The sequence below is a fragment of the Macaca mulatta genome, chromosome 5, assembly GCF_049350105.2.
Source record: "Macaca mulatta isolate MMU2019108-1 chromosome 5, T2T-MMU8v2.0, whole genome shotgun sequence".
Taxonomy (NCBI): Eukaryota; Metazoa; Chordata; class Mammalia; order Primates; family Cercopithecidae; genus Macaca; species Macaca mulatta.
Genome location: NC_133410.1, coordinates 112,439,107 through 112,460,860, shown reverse-complemented (window position 1 = coordinate 112,460,860; position 21,754 = coordinate 112,439,107). Strand labels below are relative to the sequence as shown.

The 21,754-nt window shown below is 38.7% G+C and overlaps 1 protein-coding gene across 3 annotated transcripts in view; it reads left to right on the top strand.

The window, feature by feature from the left end:
- Positions 1-450: 450 nt before the first annotated feature.
- The window catches only part of SLC9B2 (solute carrier family 9 member B2), a 52,582-nt gene continuing 31,278 nt past the window's right edge, over positions 451-21,754 (top strand). The window contains exons 1-3 of one of the 3 annotated variants that reach the window (XM_078002037.1): positions 451-779; positions 13,027-13,158; positions 14,123-14,303. In XM_078002037.1, the coding sequence (XP_077858163.1) occupies positions 13,069-13,158; positions 14,123-14,303 (271 nt within the window). In that variant the 5' untranslated portion in view covers positions 451-779; positions 13,027-13,068. Of the gene's footprint in view, positions 1,193-13,026; positions 13,159-14,122; positions 14,304-21,754 lie in introns of all 3 variants that reach the window. The other 2 variants (XM_001110438.5, XM_078002038.1) reach the window with 2 other exon arrangements.

Genomic DNA, 21,754 nt, shown 5'->3' with positions numbered 1-21,754 from the left:
TTGCAAGCTTTAGGAGAGGAAGAGTTCAGTTTAGGAAAACAATCATTTCAGATGATCTGAAGAAGGGTATTGGATGGAACCTATCCAATAGGTTCATCACAAAAGAGGACCTGAGAGACAAGAATGAATGGTTTCTGTCTGGTGGAGAAATTTGAGGATAATCTCCCTTGCTTGAAAAGCGGTGATTAAGATTGGCACTTGCTTACAGGAGTGAAAAACAGGTAAGGGGTGCGCGCGTCTTCACACACAGAAGAGGAAATGCAGAGAAAAGGAAGATACAAACATGAAATGAGAATTAAATGAAATAGAATCACTGCTGATAGAAGCGTTAAAAATCTAAAATACAGCAGGAAGGGCAGGTGTTAAGCGATAAAGGGGGGGGGGGGCAGAACAAGTCTTTTATCCCGCCCTTTAATTGGTCACTTTAAGAAAGAATCCTATCTTCCCACCGCAGCTGAGAAGACACTTCTAAGAAGTACAGCTAAAAGGTGGAGGACTGATAAACAACTTAGAGGTTGGTTTCGGGGAACGATAAAACAAGCAATGGGCTGCCCGGCCTGCGCCGCGGAGTCCCGAGGAGCCTGCGCTGTGCTCCTTGCGCGGGGTCTCGTCATCTCCGGGAAGACTCGGCGCCTGGGTCTGAGCTCTCTGGGTAAGCTTTCCGGGTAGCTTCCCCGGGAGCTCGCTGGTCCTGGCCGCAGAAGCTTGAGGACCCACCCAGTGAGGATAAGCAGCTGAAAGGCCGCGCGGTGCCGCTTGAGGCCCCGGGACGTGGGCCGGTAAGTGGTCGGCCTGGCACCACCTTTCCGGGGGAAGCCACGCGCCTCTGGCATCGCACGCGGCTCTGCACCCGCGCCGCCCAACCCGAAACCCGGCGGAAGGCACACGGGGCTGCCGCTGCGGGCCCCGGACCAGCCCACGCTTACTCCAGAGCCTGTACGGGAGCCGATGGGTCGGAGCTCCCCGCGCGGAGTCGCCCCGCGGGTATGTGCGAAAGGCGGGGCTGCCTACACGCGGTGCCGCGCCCTGAGGCCGGTTATCTGCAGTCGCCGCAGTCTCCCGGCTCTGCTTGGGACGATGCGCGAACCGGGAACCCCAGAGCGCGGTGGCTAGACCAGGCTCCGCTGCCTCCCCAGCGGCTCCTTTCTAATCGTTCAGACGGAGCCTGGTCGACTCCGCCGGAGACTGCCAGGTGAGAGGCCCCAGAGACACTAAGGGTAAAAATAAACCCTGCGTCCGCGGCGGGGACCCTGTAGGCCTGCTGGGCCGGAGACGCGAGCGAGGGCCCAGCCTTTTCTGTTTATACACCTGGTGACGCGCACGTGCCTGTTTACTGTTGTCAGGTGTTGGCGTGGGTTTTTCTTGCTTGCTTTTATTTCAGTTCTCAGATTAACCAGAGGATGTTGCCTTTGTGGACTGGGTTAGCATCCTCGAGGTGCTAAGAATCATCAAATGCTGTTGACTGAAGAATATAACCTTAAGACAGCAGTAGCTGCTGTAAGAGATAAAGTACAAAATCTCAGTAACTAAACATAGTTCAGGCTTATTTCTCGTTCATGTCAACTCCATTCACGTGTTCAGCTGTTGGCCTTCTACTCAATTATTCAGGAACCCAAACTCCTTTTATATTATGACTTTGCATCCCCTAAGACCTTGGAGTCCTTAGTTTCCATGGCCTTCTACTCAATTATTCAGGAACGAAAACTCCTTTTATATTATGGCTTTGCCATCCCCTAAGACCTTGGAGTCCTTAGTTTCCAGGCAACGGACAGAAAAAGAAAAGTTATTAGAGGGTTGCATGAGGATTGTTTCTTATGGGTGAGGACTGGAAATCACATACCATTTATGTCCACATCCCATTGACCAGACTTCAGTCACGTGCCACACTGACCTGCAGGGGAGACTGGAAATGTACTATGGACCCCGGCAGAAGAGTAAACGATTTTGGTAAATACGCATCAGTCTCTGACCCTCCCTTAAAGGGCAGACTGCATCTTGGTCATCTTTGTTACTCTTGTGCCTAGCACACCATAGAAACTTGTTACGGCTTTGGGAGGCCGAGGTGGGCATGTCACCCGAGGTCAGGCATTTGAGACCAGCCTAGCCACCATGGTGAAACCCCATCTCTACTAAAAATGTAAAAATTAGCTGAGCATTGTGGTGCATGCCCATAATCCCAGCTATTCCGGAGGCTGAGGCAGGAGAATCGCTTGAACCCAGAAGGCAGAGGTTGCAGTGAGCCAAGATTGTGCCACTGCACTCCAGCCTAGGTGACAGAGCAAGACTCTGTCACAAAAAAAAAAAAAAAAAAAAAAAAAAAAAAAAAGGATATGAAACTTATTAAGAGATGGGGTTGTTATCTCATGTGTCTAAAATTGAAACTTAACCATAGTTCATTGATTGCTTAGGAATCATTTATCATCCTCTAACTAGATTGCAAGATCTGAATATAGGAACTATTTAAGACTGTTCACTTCTGAATCCTCAGCTCAAGGACTAGGACATAACAAGAGCTTAATAGCTCTTGTTTGTTGAATGAATGAATGAATCTTCAGAGAGGAGAACGAGGGAGACAGTTTGTCAATGTTGGAGTTAGGAAATACTGAGAAGGTGACATTTGAGTTAGATTTTGAATTTTTTCAAGTAGAAAAAGCAGAAATGAAACTCCCGGCAGCAGTAGTAGTGATATTTTATTGCTGTTGTTTTGTTTCATGAGAGGAAATTTGGAAAACAACTAAATGTTTATAAGTCCAAGTTTTCTTCATTCAGTATTCAAATCTTATAATTTAACTTCAGGGTAGAGGAGGGGAAATACATAATCTTACAATCCAAATAATTTCTGTTGACTAAAAGAATGGCAGTGAAAACCTTGGCACTAATTTTTAACGTTCTAAAATGTTATTTTCTGGACATTTTTGAGAAATTTCAATACAAAGGCAGTAGTCTGATCATTCATTGTCTGTGATGATTTTGCACTGTATCAAGAAGCTAGAGAGATAGAAGCTAAAGTTTATAAGACAGAGGTTCCTCATCACCGCGTTCATCAGGGCTTCTCAGGGATGGTTCTGCAACAAAATCACCTGTTATATTGGTTAGGATGCTTTTGGCTGCAAGTAACAGGATATTCAGCCAAAACTCCCTTCAAAAATACAGATTTACTGTTCTCATACATGAAGATGTTTGAAGGTAGGTGGGTCCAGGGTTTGTTCAGTAGCTCAATAATATCAGGGCTCTAGGTTGCTTTCTGTCTTCAGCTAATCTTGACTTTTCTTCATGGGTGAATGATGGCTGCTAGAATTGTCCCAAGAAACCCATCCACAATCCCAACTTCCCTTGCCTCTTCACCTGGTCATTTAAAGACAAAAAGAGGAGAGGATTTTCCTCCTCTCTCTCTGTCTTTATTAAGAAGGAAAATCTTATGTAATGTGCCCCAATAATCTTGCCTACAAATTCCAATGGCAAGAAATGAATCATGCTCAGTCCTTAGCCAATAAGTGGCAAAGAGGAATGGTGTTACAGAGATTGATTTACACCAATCGTGACTTATCCCTAGGGCTGGGGAAGGGACCTGCTGGTATACCTGCATACTTGGCATTTAGACAGGCAGTAAGTCATGTCTGTCCCACTTGGGGTAGATTCAGTCTCTGTAGATTCTGATTTTAGTGGACCTAGAAATAATATTTTAAACTTTTACTAAATCTATTTCACTTTGGTGAGGGGAGAGAATAGAAAGAATGAAAGCAAGTATTGGGTCCCTTCTTATGTAGGGGTAATTTCCTTTTATTCTTATCTCATTATGTAGTGTTTTGCTTCATGAGTCAATGGAATTACTAAATCAATTAACCAAATAAAATAGCAGTTGTTTTCCTGTGGTAACTTGGCTCCATGTATTTGATACACCTAAGTCTTTCAGATAAGGTAGTTCTCATCCAGGGAAATGTTGTTAGTCATTTTAGCAATTAATTGTCTAAGAAAATGTTAAGCCCTACTCTGAGCCTGATCTGAATTCCTCGTTGCTGGGTAGGGCTCCTTTTGGAAAATGAGCATTAGATCAGTGTTGTTCAGCAAATACAGAAACTGGAATGTTTCTGTATGTTCTATATAGAAATACTATATGAGACTAAGAACCTATAGTTCAACACACGAATGGATGAACACAAAGGTAGGAGATTATTGTTATTACTATCATTACAGAGTATTGAACAATCACAGTGATGCACTTTCAAAGGCATGAATATAACCCAGAGTACTCTGGCAATGTCTTAGTCCATTTTTGTTACTATAACAAAATACCACAAACTAAGTAATCAAAATTTATTTCTCACAGTTCTGGAGGCTGGGAAGTCCAAGATCCAAGTGCCTATTAGATTTGATGTCTGATACGGACTTGATCTCTGCTTGTAAGATGGTGCCTTCTTGCCATGTGTTCTTCACATGGAGGAAGAGACTAATGCTGTGTTATGCATTAGTCTGGTGGAAGGGAAAGAGCCAAAGGGACTAGGCTGCTCCCTTTGACCTCTTTTATAAGAGCACTAGTTCCATTCATGAGGGTTGAGTGCTGGTGACTTAATCACTTCCCCAAAGTACCTCCCTCTTAATACCATCACCTTGGCAGTTACATTCCAAAATCTGAATTTTGGAGGAACACAAGCATTCAAACCATAGCAAGCAATATATGTAAATATTCTGTAAGATTACCCCTTTAAATGTCAGCCTATCCAAATCACAGGTGGCAAATAGCAAGAATAAAAAGTCTTTATCCGTATTTTTTAGCGGTAACTGAAATGATAGCAGTAAGTCTATTTTACTTGACTGAGAGCCTATGGACATTTGCAAGTTGATAGTTTCTTTATTTCTTCTGGAATATTACAGAAAGTACTTGTAAACATTTAGATTAGTAAGATAATTTGAAAAAGAGAACATTTGACAAATATCTCTCTATGTGAAAACATATTTACAGAAATGGTTTCCAAAGTATGCTTCACTTGCCAGAAGGAACAGGGGTGAGTAGACAGGGCTCCTGCAGCACTGCCTTATTCATTCCATTTGTAGGATTTAAGGATTAGGTTTCATTTGATGGAAGATATTTGACATAAAGATATAAAGACCAGGGCCGGGTGCGGTGGCTTATGCCTGTAATCCCAGCAGATCATGAGGTCAGGAATTCGAGACCAGTCTGGCCAACATGGTGAAACCCCGTCTCTACTAAAAATAGAAAAATTAGCTGGGCATCGTGGCCAGCACCTGTAATTCCAGCTACTCGGGAGGCTGAGGCAGGAGAATAGCTTGAAACCAGAAGGCAGAGGTTGCAGTGAGCTGAGATCTCGCCACTGCACTCCAGCCTGGGCAAAACAGTGAAACTGTCTCAAAAAAAAAAAAAAAAACCATGAAAACCAAACTTGAAAATTTTGAAAACCACTGCTATTGGTGATTTTAGGCAGTTACTCATCTTTGAAAATCACAACTACAAAAAATGATTTTAAATTGTGGCATGTGAAATTAAGTTACCTCAAATCAAATCACCAGACTGTATCTATGAAAAATATTACCAAGAAATGTGATATCATTTTCCTTTCTCTAAAGCTTTGGGAATTGAGTAGATTATTTTTAAATGTATTTAAAATTTGGGCCGGGCAGGGTGGCTCACATCTCTAATCTCAGCACTTTAGGAGGCTAAGGTCAGGAGTTTGAGACCATTCTGGCCAACATAGTGAAACCCCATCTCTAACAAAAATATAAAATTAGCCAGGTATGGTGGCGCATGCCTCTAGTCCCAGCTACTTGGGAGGCCAAGGCAGGAGAATCACCTGAACCCAGGAGGCGGAGGTTGAAGTGAGCCAAGATCATGCCACTGCACTCCAGCCTGGGTGACAAAGCGAGAATCCATCTCAAAAAAAAAAAAGTATTTAAAATTATATAAGAAAATCCTATTAAGTCTTAATAATGTAGAAAATAAAAATGAAAGTCCAGCCACTCCTCCTCCATTTCCCTTCCCAAAGGCAACGCTGTGAAAGGATTTTTTTTTCTGTTTATTCCATAACAGGTACATATATCAAACTGCTTGCATTCTTGATCTCTTAAGGACAGTTTTCTTTCAAGTGAGGAGAAAAGATTAAGAAAACTTTTTTTTTTCTTTTTTATTTTTTATTCAGAGTCTTGCTCTGTCACCCAGGCTGGAGTGCAGTGGCCTGATCTCGGCTCACTGCAACCTCTGCCTCCCAGGTTCAAATGATTCTCCTGCCTCAGCTTACAGCTGGGATTACAGGTGCCCGCCACCATGCCCAGCTAATTTTTGTATTTGTTTAGTAGATATGGGGTTTTACCATGTTGGCCAGGCTGGTCTTGAACTCCTGACCTCAGGGGATCTGCCCACCTCAGCCTCCCAAAGTGCTGGGATTACAGGCGTGAGCCACCATGCCCAGCCAAGAAAACTTTATTTCAACTTCATATCTCTATGATTTTGGTGGCATATGACCCTGATACTAGAAGATAACGTTCAAATTAAGCCAAGAGAGTCTCTAAATATGGGAATCAGTCCCGTAGGAAACTCTGAATATTGGGTATGCTAGAGAAAGGCATGAATGGGCTGCAGCCTTCGCAAGTATTTTTAGAAAACACCTCACCTACTAACCGATGAGCAAGTGGGCAGTCACGATAGTCGTAACACCCGAGTCCCTTTGCTTAAGCCAGACCTCACTCTTCTGTTGGATTCTGTATTTGAGCCATAGAACCTTGACTAAATTCATGTTATTTACTGAATTTCTAAGATCTATAAAATCTTGCCATTTGAAACAGATCAAGTTTTTTCTAATATAATTTACAGGTTATTTATCAGTTTAAATAATGCAATATCTTCATTTCATTCAGAAGCAGAAAAAATCTTTTGTTTCTGCATACAGGCACTTTTAGTGTTTATCTAAAACAGCAGTTCTCAACCATTTTGGCACCAGGGACCAGTTTCATGGAAGACAATTTTTCCTTGGACCCAGGAAGATGGGGATGGCTTCGGGAGGATATCAAGTGCATTATATTTATTGTGCGCTTTATTTCTGTTATTATTACATTATAATATATAATGAAATAATTTTATAACTCACCATAATATAGAATCAGTGGGAGCCCTGAGCTTGTTTTCCTGCAACTAGACGGTCCCATCTGTTGGTGATGGAAGACAGTAACAGATCATCAGGCATTAGATTCTCATAAGGAGTGTGCAACCTAGATGCCTCACATGCGCAGCTCACGATAGGGTTCACACACCTGTGAGAATCTAATGCTGCTTCTGATCTGACAGGAGGCGAAGCTCAGGCAGTAATGCTAGTGATGGGGAGCGGCTGTAAATACAGATGAAGCTTTGCTGGCTCACCTACCGGCTGCTCACTTCCTGCTGTGTGGACCAGTTCCTGACAGACCACATGATACCAGTCCATGGCCCTGGGGTTGTGGACCCCTTATCTAAAAGATACCTTGCCTTCCTAGTTCTCAATATAATTTTCTGATATACAAAAGTCTCTCAGAGCATCTCAGTTGAACTGGAATTTTTTAAAAAGAAAAGCTCCTTAATTCTTAGAATCTTAAAACATGCCTATATGGCAAGTTATCTTTTAGTCTATTGATGAATACTTCATTTATTTTTCTTTTTGTGAGACAGGGTCTCATTCTGTTGCCCAGGCTGAGTGCAGTGGTACAGTTATGACTCACTGCAGCCTCAACCTCCAGGGCTAAAGCAGTCCTCCCATCTAAGCCTCACAAGTAGCTAGGGCTACAGGCACAGACCACTATTCCCTGCTAATTTCTAATTTTTTTGTGGAGACAGTGTTTTGCTATGTTGCCCAGGCTCATCCTGAACTCAATTCAAGAGAGCCTTTTACTTTGACCTCCCAAAGTACTGTGATAGGCATGAGCCACCACACTGGCACCAATAATTCAAAATATGTAAACAAAATGTGTCATGCCACCAACGTTGTACAGTCTAAATGGATTAATAACTATTTTGCTTATAATAAACTCTATAACATTTGTAAAAATGGGAAAGTGTAAAGCTGAAGATGATGCAAGGTAGAAAATAAAAATATTTGCATTTACTTTCAGCATGTGTTTTCAAACTTACAGGTGTATATGGGCATATATGAGTAGGATTTTAAACGAATTATAGCAGAAACTAAAAAATGCAATGCAGTGACTTGGTAGAAATGACATGAAGTCAAAGATATAAATTAAAGAACTATCTCATTATACAAACTTTTATAGTTTTATTATGAGGCCGATATTGGCTGCGTTGAGAAAAACTATTTAGCTTCTCTAAACTTTAATTTTCTCATTTAAATATTAAAGAGGTAGGCCTAGTTCGGTTCTAAAGGGCTTCCCAACTATTATTATTCCATTAATCTGTGATTCTTAGTTACTTAGAAACCATCTAGTTTCTCTATATTTCTCCTACTTTTTAATTTTTCAATCACAGACACCCAGTGTCTCAGATAAATTTTTAACAGTTCTCTTGAACCTTCTCTGGTACCTAAGAAGTAGTTTAATGTTGGGTTTTTAAAAGACTTCCATGAATATAATGAGAAAGTAAGATTCATTACATACAATATTTCGTTTTACCAGCACTGTTTTGAAAAACAAAGCATTTCACTTAAATTAATTTTCTGGATAACTGACACCTATTTTATTAAATACCAAATTTTTGTTTAGTTTAACATTCTGTTTAAACAAAATCTCTAAATTGTACTATCTATTTTAGTGCCTTTTAAACACAAAATATACTAACATAATTTTTTCTTTTTATTTTTAGAGGGGTACAGAGCCTCACTCTATCACTTGGGCTGGAGTGCAGTGGCATGATCTCCCAGGTTCAAGAGATTCTCCTGCCTCAAGTAGCTGGGATTACAGGTGGCTGCCACCATGCCTAGCTAATTTTTGTATTTTTAGTAGAGATGGGGTTTCACCATTGGCTAGGCTGGTCTCAAACTCCTAACCTCAGGTGATCCACTTGACTTGGCCCCCTAAAGTGCTGGGACTACAGGTATGAGAATCACTTTTCCAAACATTATTTATTATACAGGAGATCTTTCAGGGCCAATTCAGGTATGAAGGTTCTTACTGAGGATTCATTTGGTGGCAAGTGACAGAAACCCAAATCAAACTGTCTTAATGAAAGGAATTTATTGGCTCATCTAACTCAAAAGTAGCTGCTTCTGGATGTACCAACAATGTGGTGATTAATTTGCAGTTTTCCTCCTTTTCCACATTGAGAATCTTCTTTGCTCTGTGGTCATTTCATTCTTTGGAGAGCTTTCTTGGGTGTCACAAGTGTTTTCATTAGCAAGTCTAGGTTTAGCAACACCAAGAGAGAGCTCTTTCCCAAAGGTTCCAGTGAATACCCAAAGCTGACTCTCTTTGGTGAGGTATGTGTCAGTCCTCATGCCTGAAACCATCAATGTAACCAGAGGAAGGAGTTCCCTTATTGACCAGGGCTGTCAATGATCCTCATCCCTGGATCACTGGTGGAGCATGTGGGTTGGGGAAGTCAGAATGACAATCTCACATGACCACATGGATGGAGAATAGAGGAGGTGTGGAGTTCACAAAAGAAAATTCGTGTGCTGTTACCAAGAAAGGTGATGGGAAAGGTGCTTGGCAGGCCAACACTATAAATATCCCTTGTGGAAAGATATGTATCCCCACATTTCATGACTCTTAGATTGCTGTCTTTTTCATCTCTTTCACTGTCATCAGTCACTAATGCTGCTCTCAATTTGCCTCTATCACAGCAATCTCTTCCTGAATTTTAATATTTAACACCTAATCTTCTGAGGGTTTGGAAAACAAAGGAGCAAAGTCATTAGAATTGTTTTCAAAATAAGGGCCAGGCATGGTGGCTCACGCCTGTAATCTCAGCATTTTGGGAGGCCTAGGCGGGTGGATCACCTGAAGTCAGGACTTGGAGACCAGCCTGGCTGACATGGCAAAACCCCATCTCTACTAAAAATACAAAAAAATTAGCCAGGCGAGGTGGCGGGCACCTGTAATCCCAGCTCCTCAGAAGGCTGAGGCAGGAGAGTCTCTTGAACCCAGGAGGCGGAGGTTGCAGTGGGTCAAGATCATGCCACTGCACTCTAGCCTGGGCGACAGAGGGAGACTTCCTCTCAAAAATCAAACAAACAAACAAAACAAAATAAGGGTTAATGGGCTCTGAGTGAGTCCTTAAGAACCTTTCTATGAGTAAAGAGAATAAACTTTCTAATAAGAGTTTCATGACATTTTTTATGGCCCTTCAAGGGTCATTTTTGTAATTTCAAGACCCAATGACTGTGAATAATAAATACCATGAACATGGTCACTTTAAGTAAAGCTAACATTTTTGAAATTCTCCTGAATTTAAGTGGGTTCCTGAAGTGAGACATGCGTTTTAAATGGTCTTTTAGAATTGGAAACACAGCAGAGAGCAAACAAATACAGCTGACTAGTTGTAAGATCTCTTACTGGGCTTATTAAAAGACTGGTATTTCATTTTATCCTTTATTTCTGCAGTAGTTTCTGATCATGTATAAGTATTTTGGCATTTGTGGTTGAGAGTATTGGAGAATAGGGAAGTTTTTTGGGATGTAAAATTATATAAATCCCACAGATGTTATAACATACCAAGTTGTGTTGTTGATGTTTAAAAGGACCCCGTGATAACATTAATAAAATTTGTTCACAAAGGCTTCATTTTAACCAATAGTTTGTGTCTACTAAAAATAATAATTTCTAATTCGTGACTATTTAAAAATAGTTTTTGTAAGTGGCAGAACTCGGTGATTTTGAGAATTTCATGAAAGAGATGATTCTAGTGATACTGCCAAAGAATTTCTATGTAATTCTCCTACTGAGAAAGGTGAAGAAATGAATGTTACATCCACCTCATCAAGAAGTGGGCCTCAAAAACAGATGAAAAATCATGACCAAATAAAATCAATGGGATTAAGTAGTAAATTCTTCAAGATTGAGCTAACTTTGTCTTGCTTAATAGGGAAAACAAAACAATTCTTAAAGATTCTTCTTATGATAATCAGGAAGAAGGAATATGAGTGGTTAGCAATAGCCAACACTATTGAATGCCAACTGTGCATAGTTAGAACTATTCTTGTCTCCCTTTCATAAATAAGGAATTAATCACAAAGAGGTTAAGCAATTTGCTATATGAGGGAGATGGACTTCAGACTCAGGCTTATCCAAATCCGAACCCAGCCCATCTTGTCAGTTACCATATTTGGGGTTATTAACTTCAGAAGGTAAGGGCTAGATGCTGTGGTTGGAGATCTGACATCCTAACTCTTAAACCTGATCTCCCGTTACTCTTAGCCTCCTGCCACAGGCTCCAGCAGTTTCCCCTCACACACCACTGGCTTTCTTGCCTCCATGCCTTTAAGACAAGTTTTCTCTGAGTCTAACATTTTCTGGTCAATTGACTTTCTTTTATGTTCTCAGTCTAAATTTTGAAATAAGTTTTTTAATTTAAAAAAGTATATATACTAACATATATACATATACATATATATCATATAAGCATATTATAAATTATATATAATAAAAAGTAAACTAAAGGTTTTTTTGAGATGGCACTCTGGTTACCATTGTGTTTTGTAATTAGGAAAAATGGTGGTGGTGGTAGAAAGATTATGATGTTCTTTGAAATTTTAAATGCAAATTTCTTGGCACTTTGTTGAACAGAGAAAATGATTCCTTGAGGGAGGGGTCCTGTCTAATTCATCCTTGTCTTTATGTCTAGCATAGTGCCTGGAACACATTAGGCACTTTGATATGTGTTGAATTAGATTTTCCTTTCTCTTACATAATTTTCTCTTACATAATTTTCTCTTTGATTCTACCACAAGTTTGTAGTGTGTACCTCTATCAAGATACTCATTGTACTTGTTGCATTAGGAGTAAATTTCCTTACTATTTAAAAAAGAAGAAAAAAACTTGATTAATAGTGGTTTAAACAATTACCCCAATGCTTGGCAGTCCAAGGCTGATGGAGCAACTGGAAGCTGTCATCAAGGAACCAGCTTCTATCTTACTTATCTACTATCCTAAGTAGAGGGCTTTTATTCTCATGCTTGAAAGATGTCTGCTGCCCTTCCAGCCACTGTATCTACATTCTAGGAAGGAGAAAGGGAAATGTTAGAGGACAAAGAGTACAAAGTATTATCCTCTAAAGGCCTCCCGCAAAGCTCCCACCTAAATCTCATATGTAGAACTGTGACACATGGTTACCTCTACCTGCAAAAGTGGCTAGGAACTGGAGTACTGTATTGGCCTTGTAGCCTGTATAGCATGGAAAGCCAAGGGAGAATGGGTTGAAGTGAGTGTTTATTGAGCCAATCGATAGTCTTACAGGTTTTCTTAGTTATTTGGTATAAATTTATTTTTCCTGGTATATGATAAGTCAGTGGAAAACAAACACTGTGTTTTGGTAATCTTTGAATTCCCCACAATGACTAAAAAGTGACTATCATAGCACTTCTCGTAGTGTCTAAGACATTGTGGCTACTCAGTCAATTGTGGTGTATTTTTAAACTTTAATTTAGAAATAAGAACCAGGCAAGAGTTAGTGACCCTAGATTCTCCGAAAAGGATGGAATCCAGAGATTTCCCTTTAGTGACTCATTCTTCATATCAACATTGGAAAGTTACCTGGAGCCTTCCTGCTTCATCCAGTTGGCCCATGATAGAGGACAATTTAACACTGATATTGCTTGGAATGTTTTTAAGTAAAACTCAAAAAACAGTGTGGGAAAGAAATCATAAAAATGTGATTGGTCAACAAAGGCTTTTTCAAGAGAAGTAAAAAGGTAGATAAGAATGATGATAATATACGAGAATCAAGAAAAAAAAAAACCGCCATTGAAAATTAAGAATAGTCTAATTTCAAATAGTTTAGCCATTCAGAATTCTTAGGGAAAAATAAGTACAATCTGAAGTCTTTGAAATCAAAAGACTTTCAAATTACTGCTCTATATCTATACTCTTTCAAAACAGATCTCGTTCCTCTTCCCTTTGTCATCTTCTTAATTATAAATAATGGGGGATGAAGATAAAAGAATTACGTGTGAAGATTCAGAACCATCCACAGGAATGAATCACATGCCCTCCATGCATCAAGAAACACAGGTAAATCAAAGCTGTGACAGAATTGTATTTCCTTCATATTCTACCACTCATTTACCAATTCTCCTATCCCCAAACTCAAACAGTGCACGGCAGGTGTGACTACCAGTTTTCCCAGCTAACATCATTGTCAGTTGACCCTACCTGTGGCTAGAAAAATGGAGAGCCTGTGGAATGCTTTGTGTCTCTGACCTAATCTCTAGAATGGTTTTGGTTTCTTCCTTTCTTTTTATTGCTTAAATTCAAGTAGATTAATGAATGTGAAGTGGTTTTCATTACAGATAGTTATCTTTTTCTAAACTACTTTGGTATATGTGCCAATTATTGCCCTGAATTTTATCTTAAATATGCTTATTTTAAAACCCAGTATTACAAAACGTAATAAAATGTTATGTGACCCAGACATTTATAATACAGGTTGAGTATCCCTTATCTGAAATGCTTGGGACCATAAGTGTCTTGGATTTCTTTTTTTTTTTTTAATATTTGCATGCACCTAATGAGATACCTTGCAGATGGAGCCCCAGTCTAAACAGGAAATGTATTTATGTTTCATATACACCTTATACAGGTAATCTGAAGGTAATTTTATACAATATTTTAAATAATTTTGTACATGAAACAAAGTTGCATTTGATTGTTACTTGTCATGTGAGTTTAGGTGTGGAATTTTTCACTTGTGTGTCATGTCAGCACTCAAAAAGTTTCAGATTTTGGAGCATTTCAGATTTTAGATTTCCAGATTAGTGATACTCAACCTGTACTAAAAATAGTGACTGTGCTAAATACTCCTAGCATAATTCTTGTTTCAAGCTGATTAGCTAGTAATAAAGCTGTGTGTTTTTCCTACAAAGTGTTATACTTGAGTCTAGTCATAAATTTGATTTGTAAGGTGATGATGCAGTACCTATAAAAATGTGTAAAATATATACAGTTTTAAGGATTTTTAAAATTACTTTAAATACAGGAGGAGACAGTTATGAACCTCAAAGGTATAGATGCAAATGAACCAACAGAAGGAAGTATCCTTTTGAAAAGCAGTGAAAAAAAGCTACAAGAAACACCAACTGAAGCAAATCACGTACAAAGGCTGAGACAAATGCTGGCTTGCCCTCCGCATGGTTTACTGGACAGGGTCATAACAAATGGTAAGGATGAATTCAGAAATAGAGGGCAAAAGATGAAGTTGTTATAATGACAGATTCCTAAATAATATGGTTGAAAAGACAAAAAGTTCACTTCTCCCACACATAAAAACTAGTTGGCGAACAATTCACACACATGGGTGGCTCTGTCCCACACACTGAAGGGAAGGACCTAGACTAACAGGGCTCCACTGTCTTCACCTTGGCTTTCAGGATCACTGTGGTCACCACCATTGTGGGAAGGGGGAAGGAACACAGATCAACGACCTTTACTGTATCTGAGTAATTTCACAGGATTACTTTAGGACTATCTAAAACACTACATAAATGTTGGTTGTTATTACTGTTAAGTAATGCAAGTAATATTTTAGCAAACACAGCCCCATTGATACTTCCAAATGAATCCTGTTACTTTATAAGTAAGAATATTGGTTTACAATTCAGCTTATTTTAGTAGAGCTGCTGTTACATAAGACATTTGGAGGATTTTTCTTTGGGAGTTTATCTCAGCACTATTTTGCAAATTTTTAGGGTTGTAATATATTTGTCTTTTAGGAACGGATTTGGTCTTTGGAGGAAGCCAAAGGTTATTCTGCTATCAATTTGACAAATATATGGAAGTTCAGATTCATTTATGCCCTATTTTTCTTCAGAAATGAATTGTGTGCTTATGTGTGTCTGTGCTGTGTATGCTGGCGGATATGTGATATGGTAGAAAAAAGAAGAGATTTGAAAATTATCTATAAAGGCAAATTAGTTTTTTTTTAAGAAGACAATATTCTTTCATTGAGAGTTAAAATTTATTTTTTACATTGATAGATAAAATTTTAAGTATTTGCTTTGTGCAACGTGATGTTTTGAAGTATGTATACATAGTAGAATTACTAATTGTAGCTAATTAACATATGCATTACCTCACATAGCTATCATTTTTTGTGGTGAGAACACATTACATTCACTCTTAACATTTTTCAAGAATACAGTATGTTATTAACTATAGTCTTCATGTTGTACAATAAACCTCTTAACCTTGTTCCTCCTGTCTAACTGAAGTGTTGTGTCCTATGACCAATAGCCCAATATATATCACTTAGTATACTTGAGTTATATGTGCATGTGTGTATACATTTTTTTTTTCATGGATCTTCAGATTTAAAGTCTAGAGAAAATTACATGTCAAGGCATTGGTCATAGCCTTCCTGCCACTTTCACGTCCCCCACCCAACCTTTTTTTTCCTGGAGACATGATCTTGTTATGGTGCCCAGGCTGGTCTTGAACTCCCAGGCTCAAGAGATCCTCCCACCTCAGCTTCCCAAGTAGCTTGTTACAGATATATACCACTGCACCTGGCAAAACTAGTTTTAACCTGCCAACTTTTAAATGCCTGGAATCTATCCACAATTTTTCACTTTTGTAAATCATATTTTCAAAAGATAAAGATAATTTTAACATCAAAATATAAAAAGAATTGTTCAAAAGCATAAACATCCATTCATCAGCATTATTTATTTATTTTTGTTTTTGACACATATTTGTACATATTTGTGGGGTACAATATGATGTTTCAATACATTTATATATTGTATAATGATCAAATCTAGCTAATTAGCATATTTACCACCTGAAGCATTTATCATTTCTTCATGGTGAGAACATAGAAAATCTTCTGTTTTGAGATATACAATACCTTATTCCTGACTATAGTCACGTTGCTGTGGTACAGAACAAACTACTCTTCCTATCTAATTATCACTTTGTACTTGTTGACCGCTCTCTCCCCATAAACCCAAGCTCCTCCGCTCCCCAGTCCCTGGTAATCACTGTTCTATTTACTACTTCCATAAGAACACAACTTTTTTAGATTCTACATACGAGTGAGAATGTGTAGTAGTTGTCTTTCGGTGCCTGGCTTATTTCACTTAGCATAATATCCTCCAGGTTCATCCACATTGTTGCAAATGACAGGATTTCATTCTTTTTTATGACTGAAAAACATGTCATTGTGTATATACACCATATTTTCTTTATCCAGTCATTCACTGTTGGACACTTAGGTTGATTCCACATCTTGGCTATTGTAAATAGTACTGCAGTAAACTTGGGAGTGCAGACATCTCTTCAACATACTGATTTCATTTCCTTTGGATACATACCTAGTAATGGGATTGCCAGATCATATGGTGGTACTATTTTTACTTTTTTGAGGACTCTCCATACCACTTTCCATAATGGTGGTATTAATTTACATTCCTACCAACAGTGCACAGAGTTACCTTTTCTCTACATCCTTGCCAACCCCTTGTTATCTTTTGTCTTTTTGATAATAGCCATCCTGACAGGCATGAAGTGAAATGTTGAACATTTTTTCCTATACCTGTTGGCCATTTGTATGTCTTCTTTTGAAAAATTCAGGTCCTTTGCCCATTTTAAATTGGATTATTTGTTTTCCTGCTATTGAGTTTTTTGAGTTCCTTTTATATTCTGGACATTAACTCCTTGCAAAGTACATAGTTTGCAACTGTTCTCTTCCAGGCTGTAGGTTGTCTCTTCACTCTGTGGATTGTTTGCTGTGCAGAAGCTTTTTAGTTTGATGTAATCTGGTTTGTCTGTTTTTGCTTTTGTTGCCTATATTTTTGGAGTCATATCCAAAAAGTTATTGCTCAAACCAGTGTCATGGAGCTTTTTTCTTATGTTTTTTTCTAATAGTTTCATAGTTTTATGTCTTACTAAATTTGCCTTTTAAGGCAAATTTAAAGACAATTTCAAAAAAATTGTGTTGAGGAATAATAGCATCATTGAAGTAAATATATGGATGCCCACATATGTTTACTGAAAAATGAGACTCAATTCCATAGTTATACTTTGTGGGCTCTGAAAGACATGTTTACCATTATCATCTGGGACAATGAAAGCCAAGCATAATATTTTATACTTTAGGCTCTAGATGTGTTTTTAATGAAACCAAGTGAGATTACTTAAATAAGCATAGAAGAAAATCTCAAACGTAGAACATGTACAGAAAACCAGAATCCAAAAATATACACTAGCTGATAAGAAAACAGATAATTGAATACCTTTTCTGTTCTTTCTATTATTTTTTAAACTTTTATTATTCAAAATGTGGCCTATTTATAGTTAAAACATTTGCAATGAAACAGATACAGACCGACATAAGGAAAGAGTAAAAATGAATAATTTTGGGACTCATTTTTTAAAAATATGTAATTGTTCATAAAGCAGCCTGAAAAATGAGGTTCATGGTAGATAAACATCTCATCGCTTATTTTTCTGTTTTTCTGTTCCAGAAGTTTACAAGACAACTTTTGTCCTATATTCTTTCCTGTGCCTATGCAGTATATATCAGTATTCTTCTTAAAAAGCAGGCTGGGCGCGGTGGCTCACGCCTGTAATCCCAGTACTTTGGGAGGCCAAGGCAGGCAGATCACGAGGTCAGGAGTTCAAGACCAGCCTGGCCAACATAGTGAAACCTCATCTCTACTAAAAATACAAAAAATTAGCCGGGCATGGTGGCGGGTGCCTGTAATTCCAGCTACTTGGGAGGCTGAGACAGGAGACTCACTTGAACCAAGGAGGTGGAGGTTGCAGTGAGCCCATGCCATTGCACTGCAGCCTGGGTGACAAGAGTGAAACTGTCTCAAAAAAATAAAATAAAAAAGGTAAATCTTACATGTGAAAATTTGTGGTTTTCCATAATCATAAATGAGAAGTAAATTGTTAACTGATTTAAACATGATTTAGAGAAACCTTATAGACATACCATTTGCTATGTATTTACAACTGTATTTCAGGTAAGGCACAGGGAAAGAGAGTTAGAGACTTTTTTAATAGTCTTGAAGTAGAAAAGAGAAAACTCTTTTTTTTTTGTTTGTTTGTTTGTTTTTTGAGATGGAGTCTCGCTCTGTCACCCAGGCTGGAGTGCAATGGCTCGATCTCAGCTCACTGCAAGCTCTGCCTCCTGGGTTCAAGTGATTCTCTTTCCTCAGCCTCCTGAGTAGCTGGGATTACAGGCACGTGCTACCACGCCCAGCTAGTTTTTGTATTTAGTAGAGACAGGGTTTCACCATGTTAGTCAGGCTGGTCTTGAACTCCTGACCTCGTGATCGCCTGCCTTGGCCTCCCAAAGTGCTGGGATTACAGGCACCCAGCTGAAAAGAGAAAACATTTAATTCTACCTTGCTGAATTTAATGTTAGCTTGAGTTTATGCTATGACAAAGTAGAATTTAGTATAATAGCTGGCAAATCCTGCTTTCCCATTCTACTTCTGATATCACATAGAAATGTCAACCCTTGTAGCTAATTGGGAAACACCAAAAGTCCCTTAGGTATTCCACTGCAGTAGTATAAGCCTAGAAAATCTGTAACAATTCTGTGAGGGTTAGGAAAAGGGACATTGAATTCAGTCAGTATGGTAGATAAGACTCAATGAACAATCTTGTCACAAACCAAGGAAAGCATCTGAAAAAATATTTTAAGTCTTTTGAAATGATCTGTCAAGAAAACAGGGAATCATCAGACACCAAAACCAAAGTGTAAGTAACAGAGGTCAATAAGCCCTCAAAGTGGCCCCACCCTGGAGGTTTCTACCAAACCTCAGGGAACTTGCGATGGATTTTGAGAGCACTGGGAGCACAGGAGGCTAAGCTAGTGCCTGCCCAGGTTGAGAGAAGTCTAACAGGAAAAAGCATTCTCCTTCACCCACATAAAGTGGAAACCCAGTGTAATGCCAAATTTGAGGTAAACCTGTTCTGCAGATGGGGCCTGTGACTAAACCTGTCTCAACTGTGGTTGCTGGCTGGGGCAAGTGGTGAGTCTCCAATAAAAATGTTTAACTTCATCCTGATTTGTCTCCAATTTCACAGAAAAAATTCAATTTGAAAATGTGTCTATGTTCAAACATTTTCAGATGGTCTCGGGATGGCTTTTAAGGACATGGTAGAAGTAAATTCATTTCCCATCTGGGAAAACTCATTCAGCCTAAAGCTTCAACAAAGTTGGACACAGTTCCAAGGGAGAGCTCACTGTTGCAAAAGACAAACTAAAACCTTTAGTTTTAGACAAAGTTCCAAGGGAGAGCTCACTATGGCAAAAAACTAAAAACAACAACAACAACAAAAAAAAAAAAAACGCAACATGCGAAAGGAAACAAAAAAACAGATTTCAAAAATGTGCATTATCAGAAAATAGAATATAACACATTTATATATATAAATAAGTTAAAAATTAGAAAACATGAGTACAAAACAAGTAACTATTTAAAAAATGAATAGATTTGAGGAAGAACCAACTTGAACTTCTAGGAATGAAAGATATAGGATAGTAATTGAAAATAAAAACTCAATGGACAAATTAGGCAACAGATTAAGTGAAAAAAATGGTGAACGGGTGAATAAATCTGAAGAGATTATCTAGAATGCAGTACACACAAAGATGAAAAATATGAAAACTAGGGTTAGCAACATGGAAAAAGAGAATGGGGAAGAGGAAATCTTTGAAGAAATAAAGGCTAAGAATTTTCCAGAACTGATTTTTTTAAAAAGCATGAATCTTAAGCAAAACAAAAGGAAGTCCCACCTAAACATATCATACTGAAAGGCAAACAAAAGAAAAAGTGAAGATGTTAAAAACAAGGAAAAAGAATTCCTTTAAAAAGCTGAAATTAGGTTCTTCAAAACCGGAAAACCAAGGAATAGTATTTTCAAAGAACGGAGAGACAATAACACTCAACCTAGAATTTAACATAAAACTGAGGTATACCTAGAAAAACTATCTTTTAAGAATGAGAATAAAGATAATTCCAGACAATGAAACTTAAGAATTTACTACAACAGATCCTCCTGAGAAATACAGCATGCTGTGATACAGAGTGTTTCTGTATCATGAATTAGCTCATATGCAATGGTAAATAGGAGAATTGTGTTAGAGTGTATGGAATTTGCAGTTTTGTGTATAATTTTTCCTGGCCCATTAATATTTTGTATCGTCAAGCAATAGCAAGTGAAGGCAAAGTGAACTGGGGGAAAAAAAGACCAAATATATGCTTTCTTACAATTAAAGATAAAGCTTTCCCTGCATGAGGACCTTTTAAACGATGAAACCTCTGTGGAAGTGCTGACTTTTCATGCAATTAGTAGCTGGTTTAGGGGCTTCAAGGACTCAAACATTCTACAACATTAAGTTATCTAATAGAACACATGTGGATGAAGTGGCTGAGAGTATAAGCTGAGGTAAAGAAGCTGCCTATGCTTTTCCTTTTGTTGAAATTTATTGTATTGAGGCAGAGGGCTAAAATATGGATCAGATTTCGATGGAACTGCTCTGCTTAAAGAAAATACCCTCAAGAATTTCCATCACAGACCGCCTGTGTCAGATACAAATGTCAGTGTGTAGATTCAGTGTGTAGGATTGTTTTGGTTTTTCTTAGTGCTTTGGTCACCAGTTTGAGTGGTCTGCCCCAACTCTCTTTTTCCCATAAACTTTTCAATTTTTAGTGCACGGTTTTGTAAAACACAAGTTTTCAAACAAGGAAACATTTCTTTTCTTTTCTTTTCTTTTTTTTTTTGACGCAGGGTATCGCCGTGTAACGCAGGCTGGAGTGCTGTGGTGCAATCGTAGCTCACTGCATCCTCGAACTGGGCTCAAGGGATCCTCCTGCCTCAGCTTCCCAAGTAGCTGAGATTACAGATGCCCACCACCATACCCAGCTAATTTTTATACTTTAGTAGAGACGAGGTCTCACTATGTTGCTCAGGCTGGTTTTGAACTTGGAGCTCGAGCAATCCTCCTGCCTTGACCTCCTAAAGTGATGGGACAGGCATAAACCACCATGCCTGGCCTATTTCACATTCTTATAGAAATTCTTTTCCTAAAGGAAATACTTTAGGCAGCAAGATAATTGTCCCAGATGAAAAATTTGAGGCTAGATGAGGTGGTTCACACCAGTAATCCCAGCACTTTGGGAGGCTGAGACAGGATCACTTGAGCTCAAGACTTCAAGGCCAGCCTGGGTAAAATGATGAAACCCTGTCTCCACTAAAAAAATTTAAAGAAATTAGCCAGGCATGGTGACACACACCTGTAGTCCCAACTATGTGAGAGGTTGAGGCAGGAGGATTGCTTGAGCCTGGGAGGTTGAGGCTGTAGTGAGCCATGATTGTACCACTGCACTCCAGCCTGGGCTACAGTGGGAGACCCTGTTTCAAAACAAAAAAAAAAAAAAAGAAAAGTTTGAGATGCCATAATGAATGATGATTTCAGAAAAAGTACCTTTGTAGGTAATTCTAAACAAATATTGACTATAAAAAAAGAAACAATAATGTCTAATTCAAGATAGAACTAAATAATATATATATTTTTAAATTATAGAGAAAAAAGTGAATGGTGAAAAAAGTCAAAATAATGGTTCCTTCTGGCAGTATAAAGGGAGATGGATGG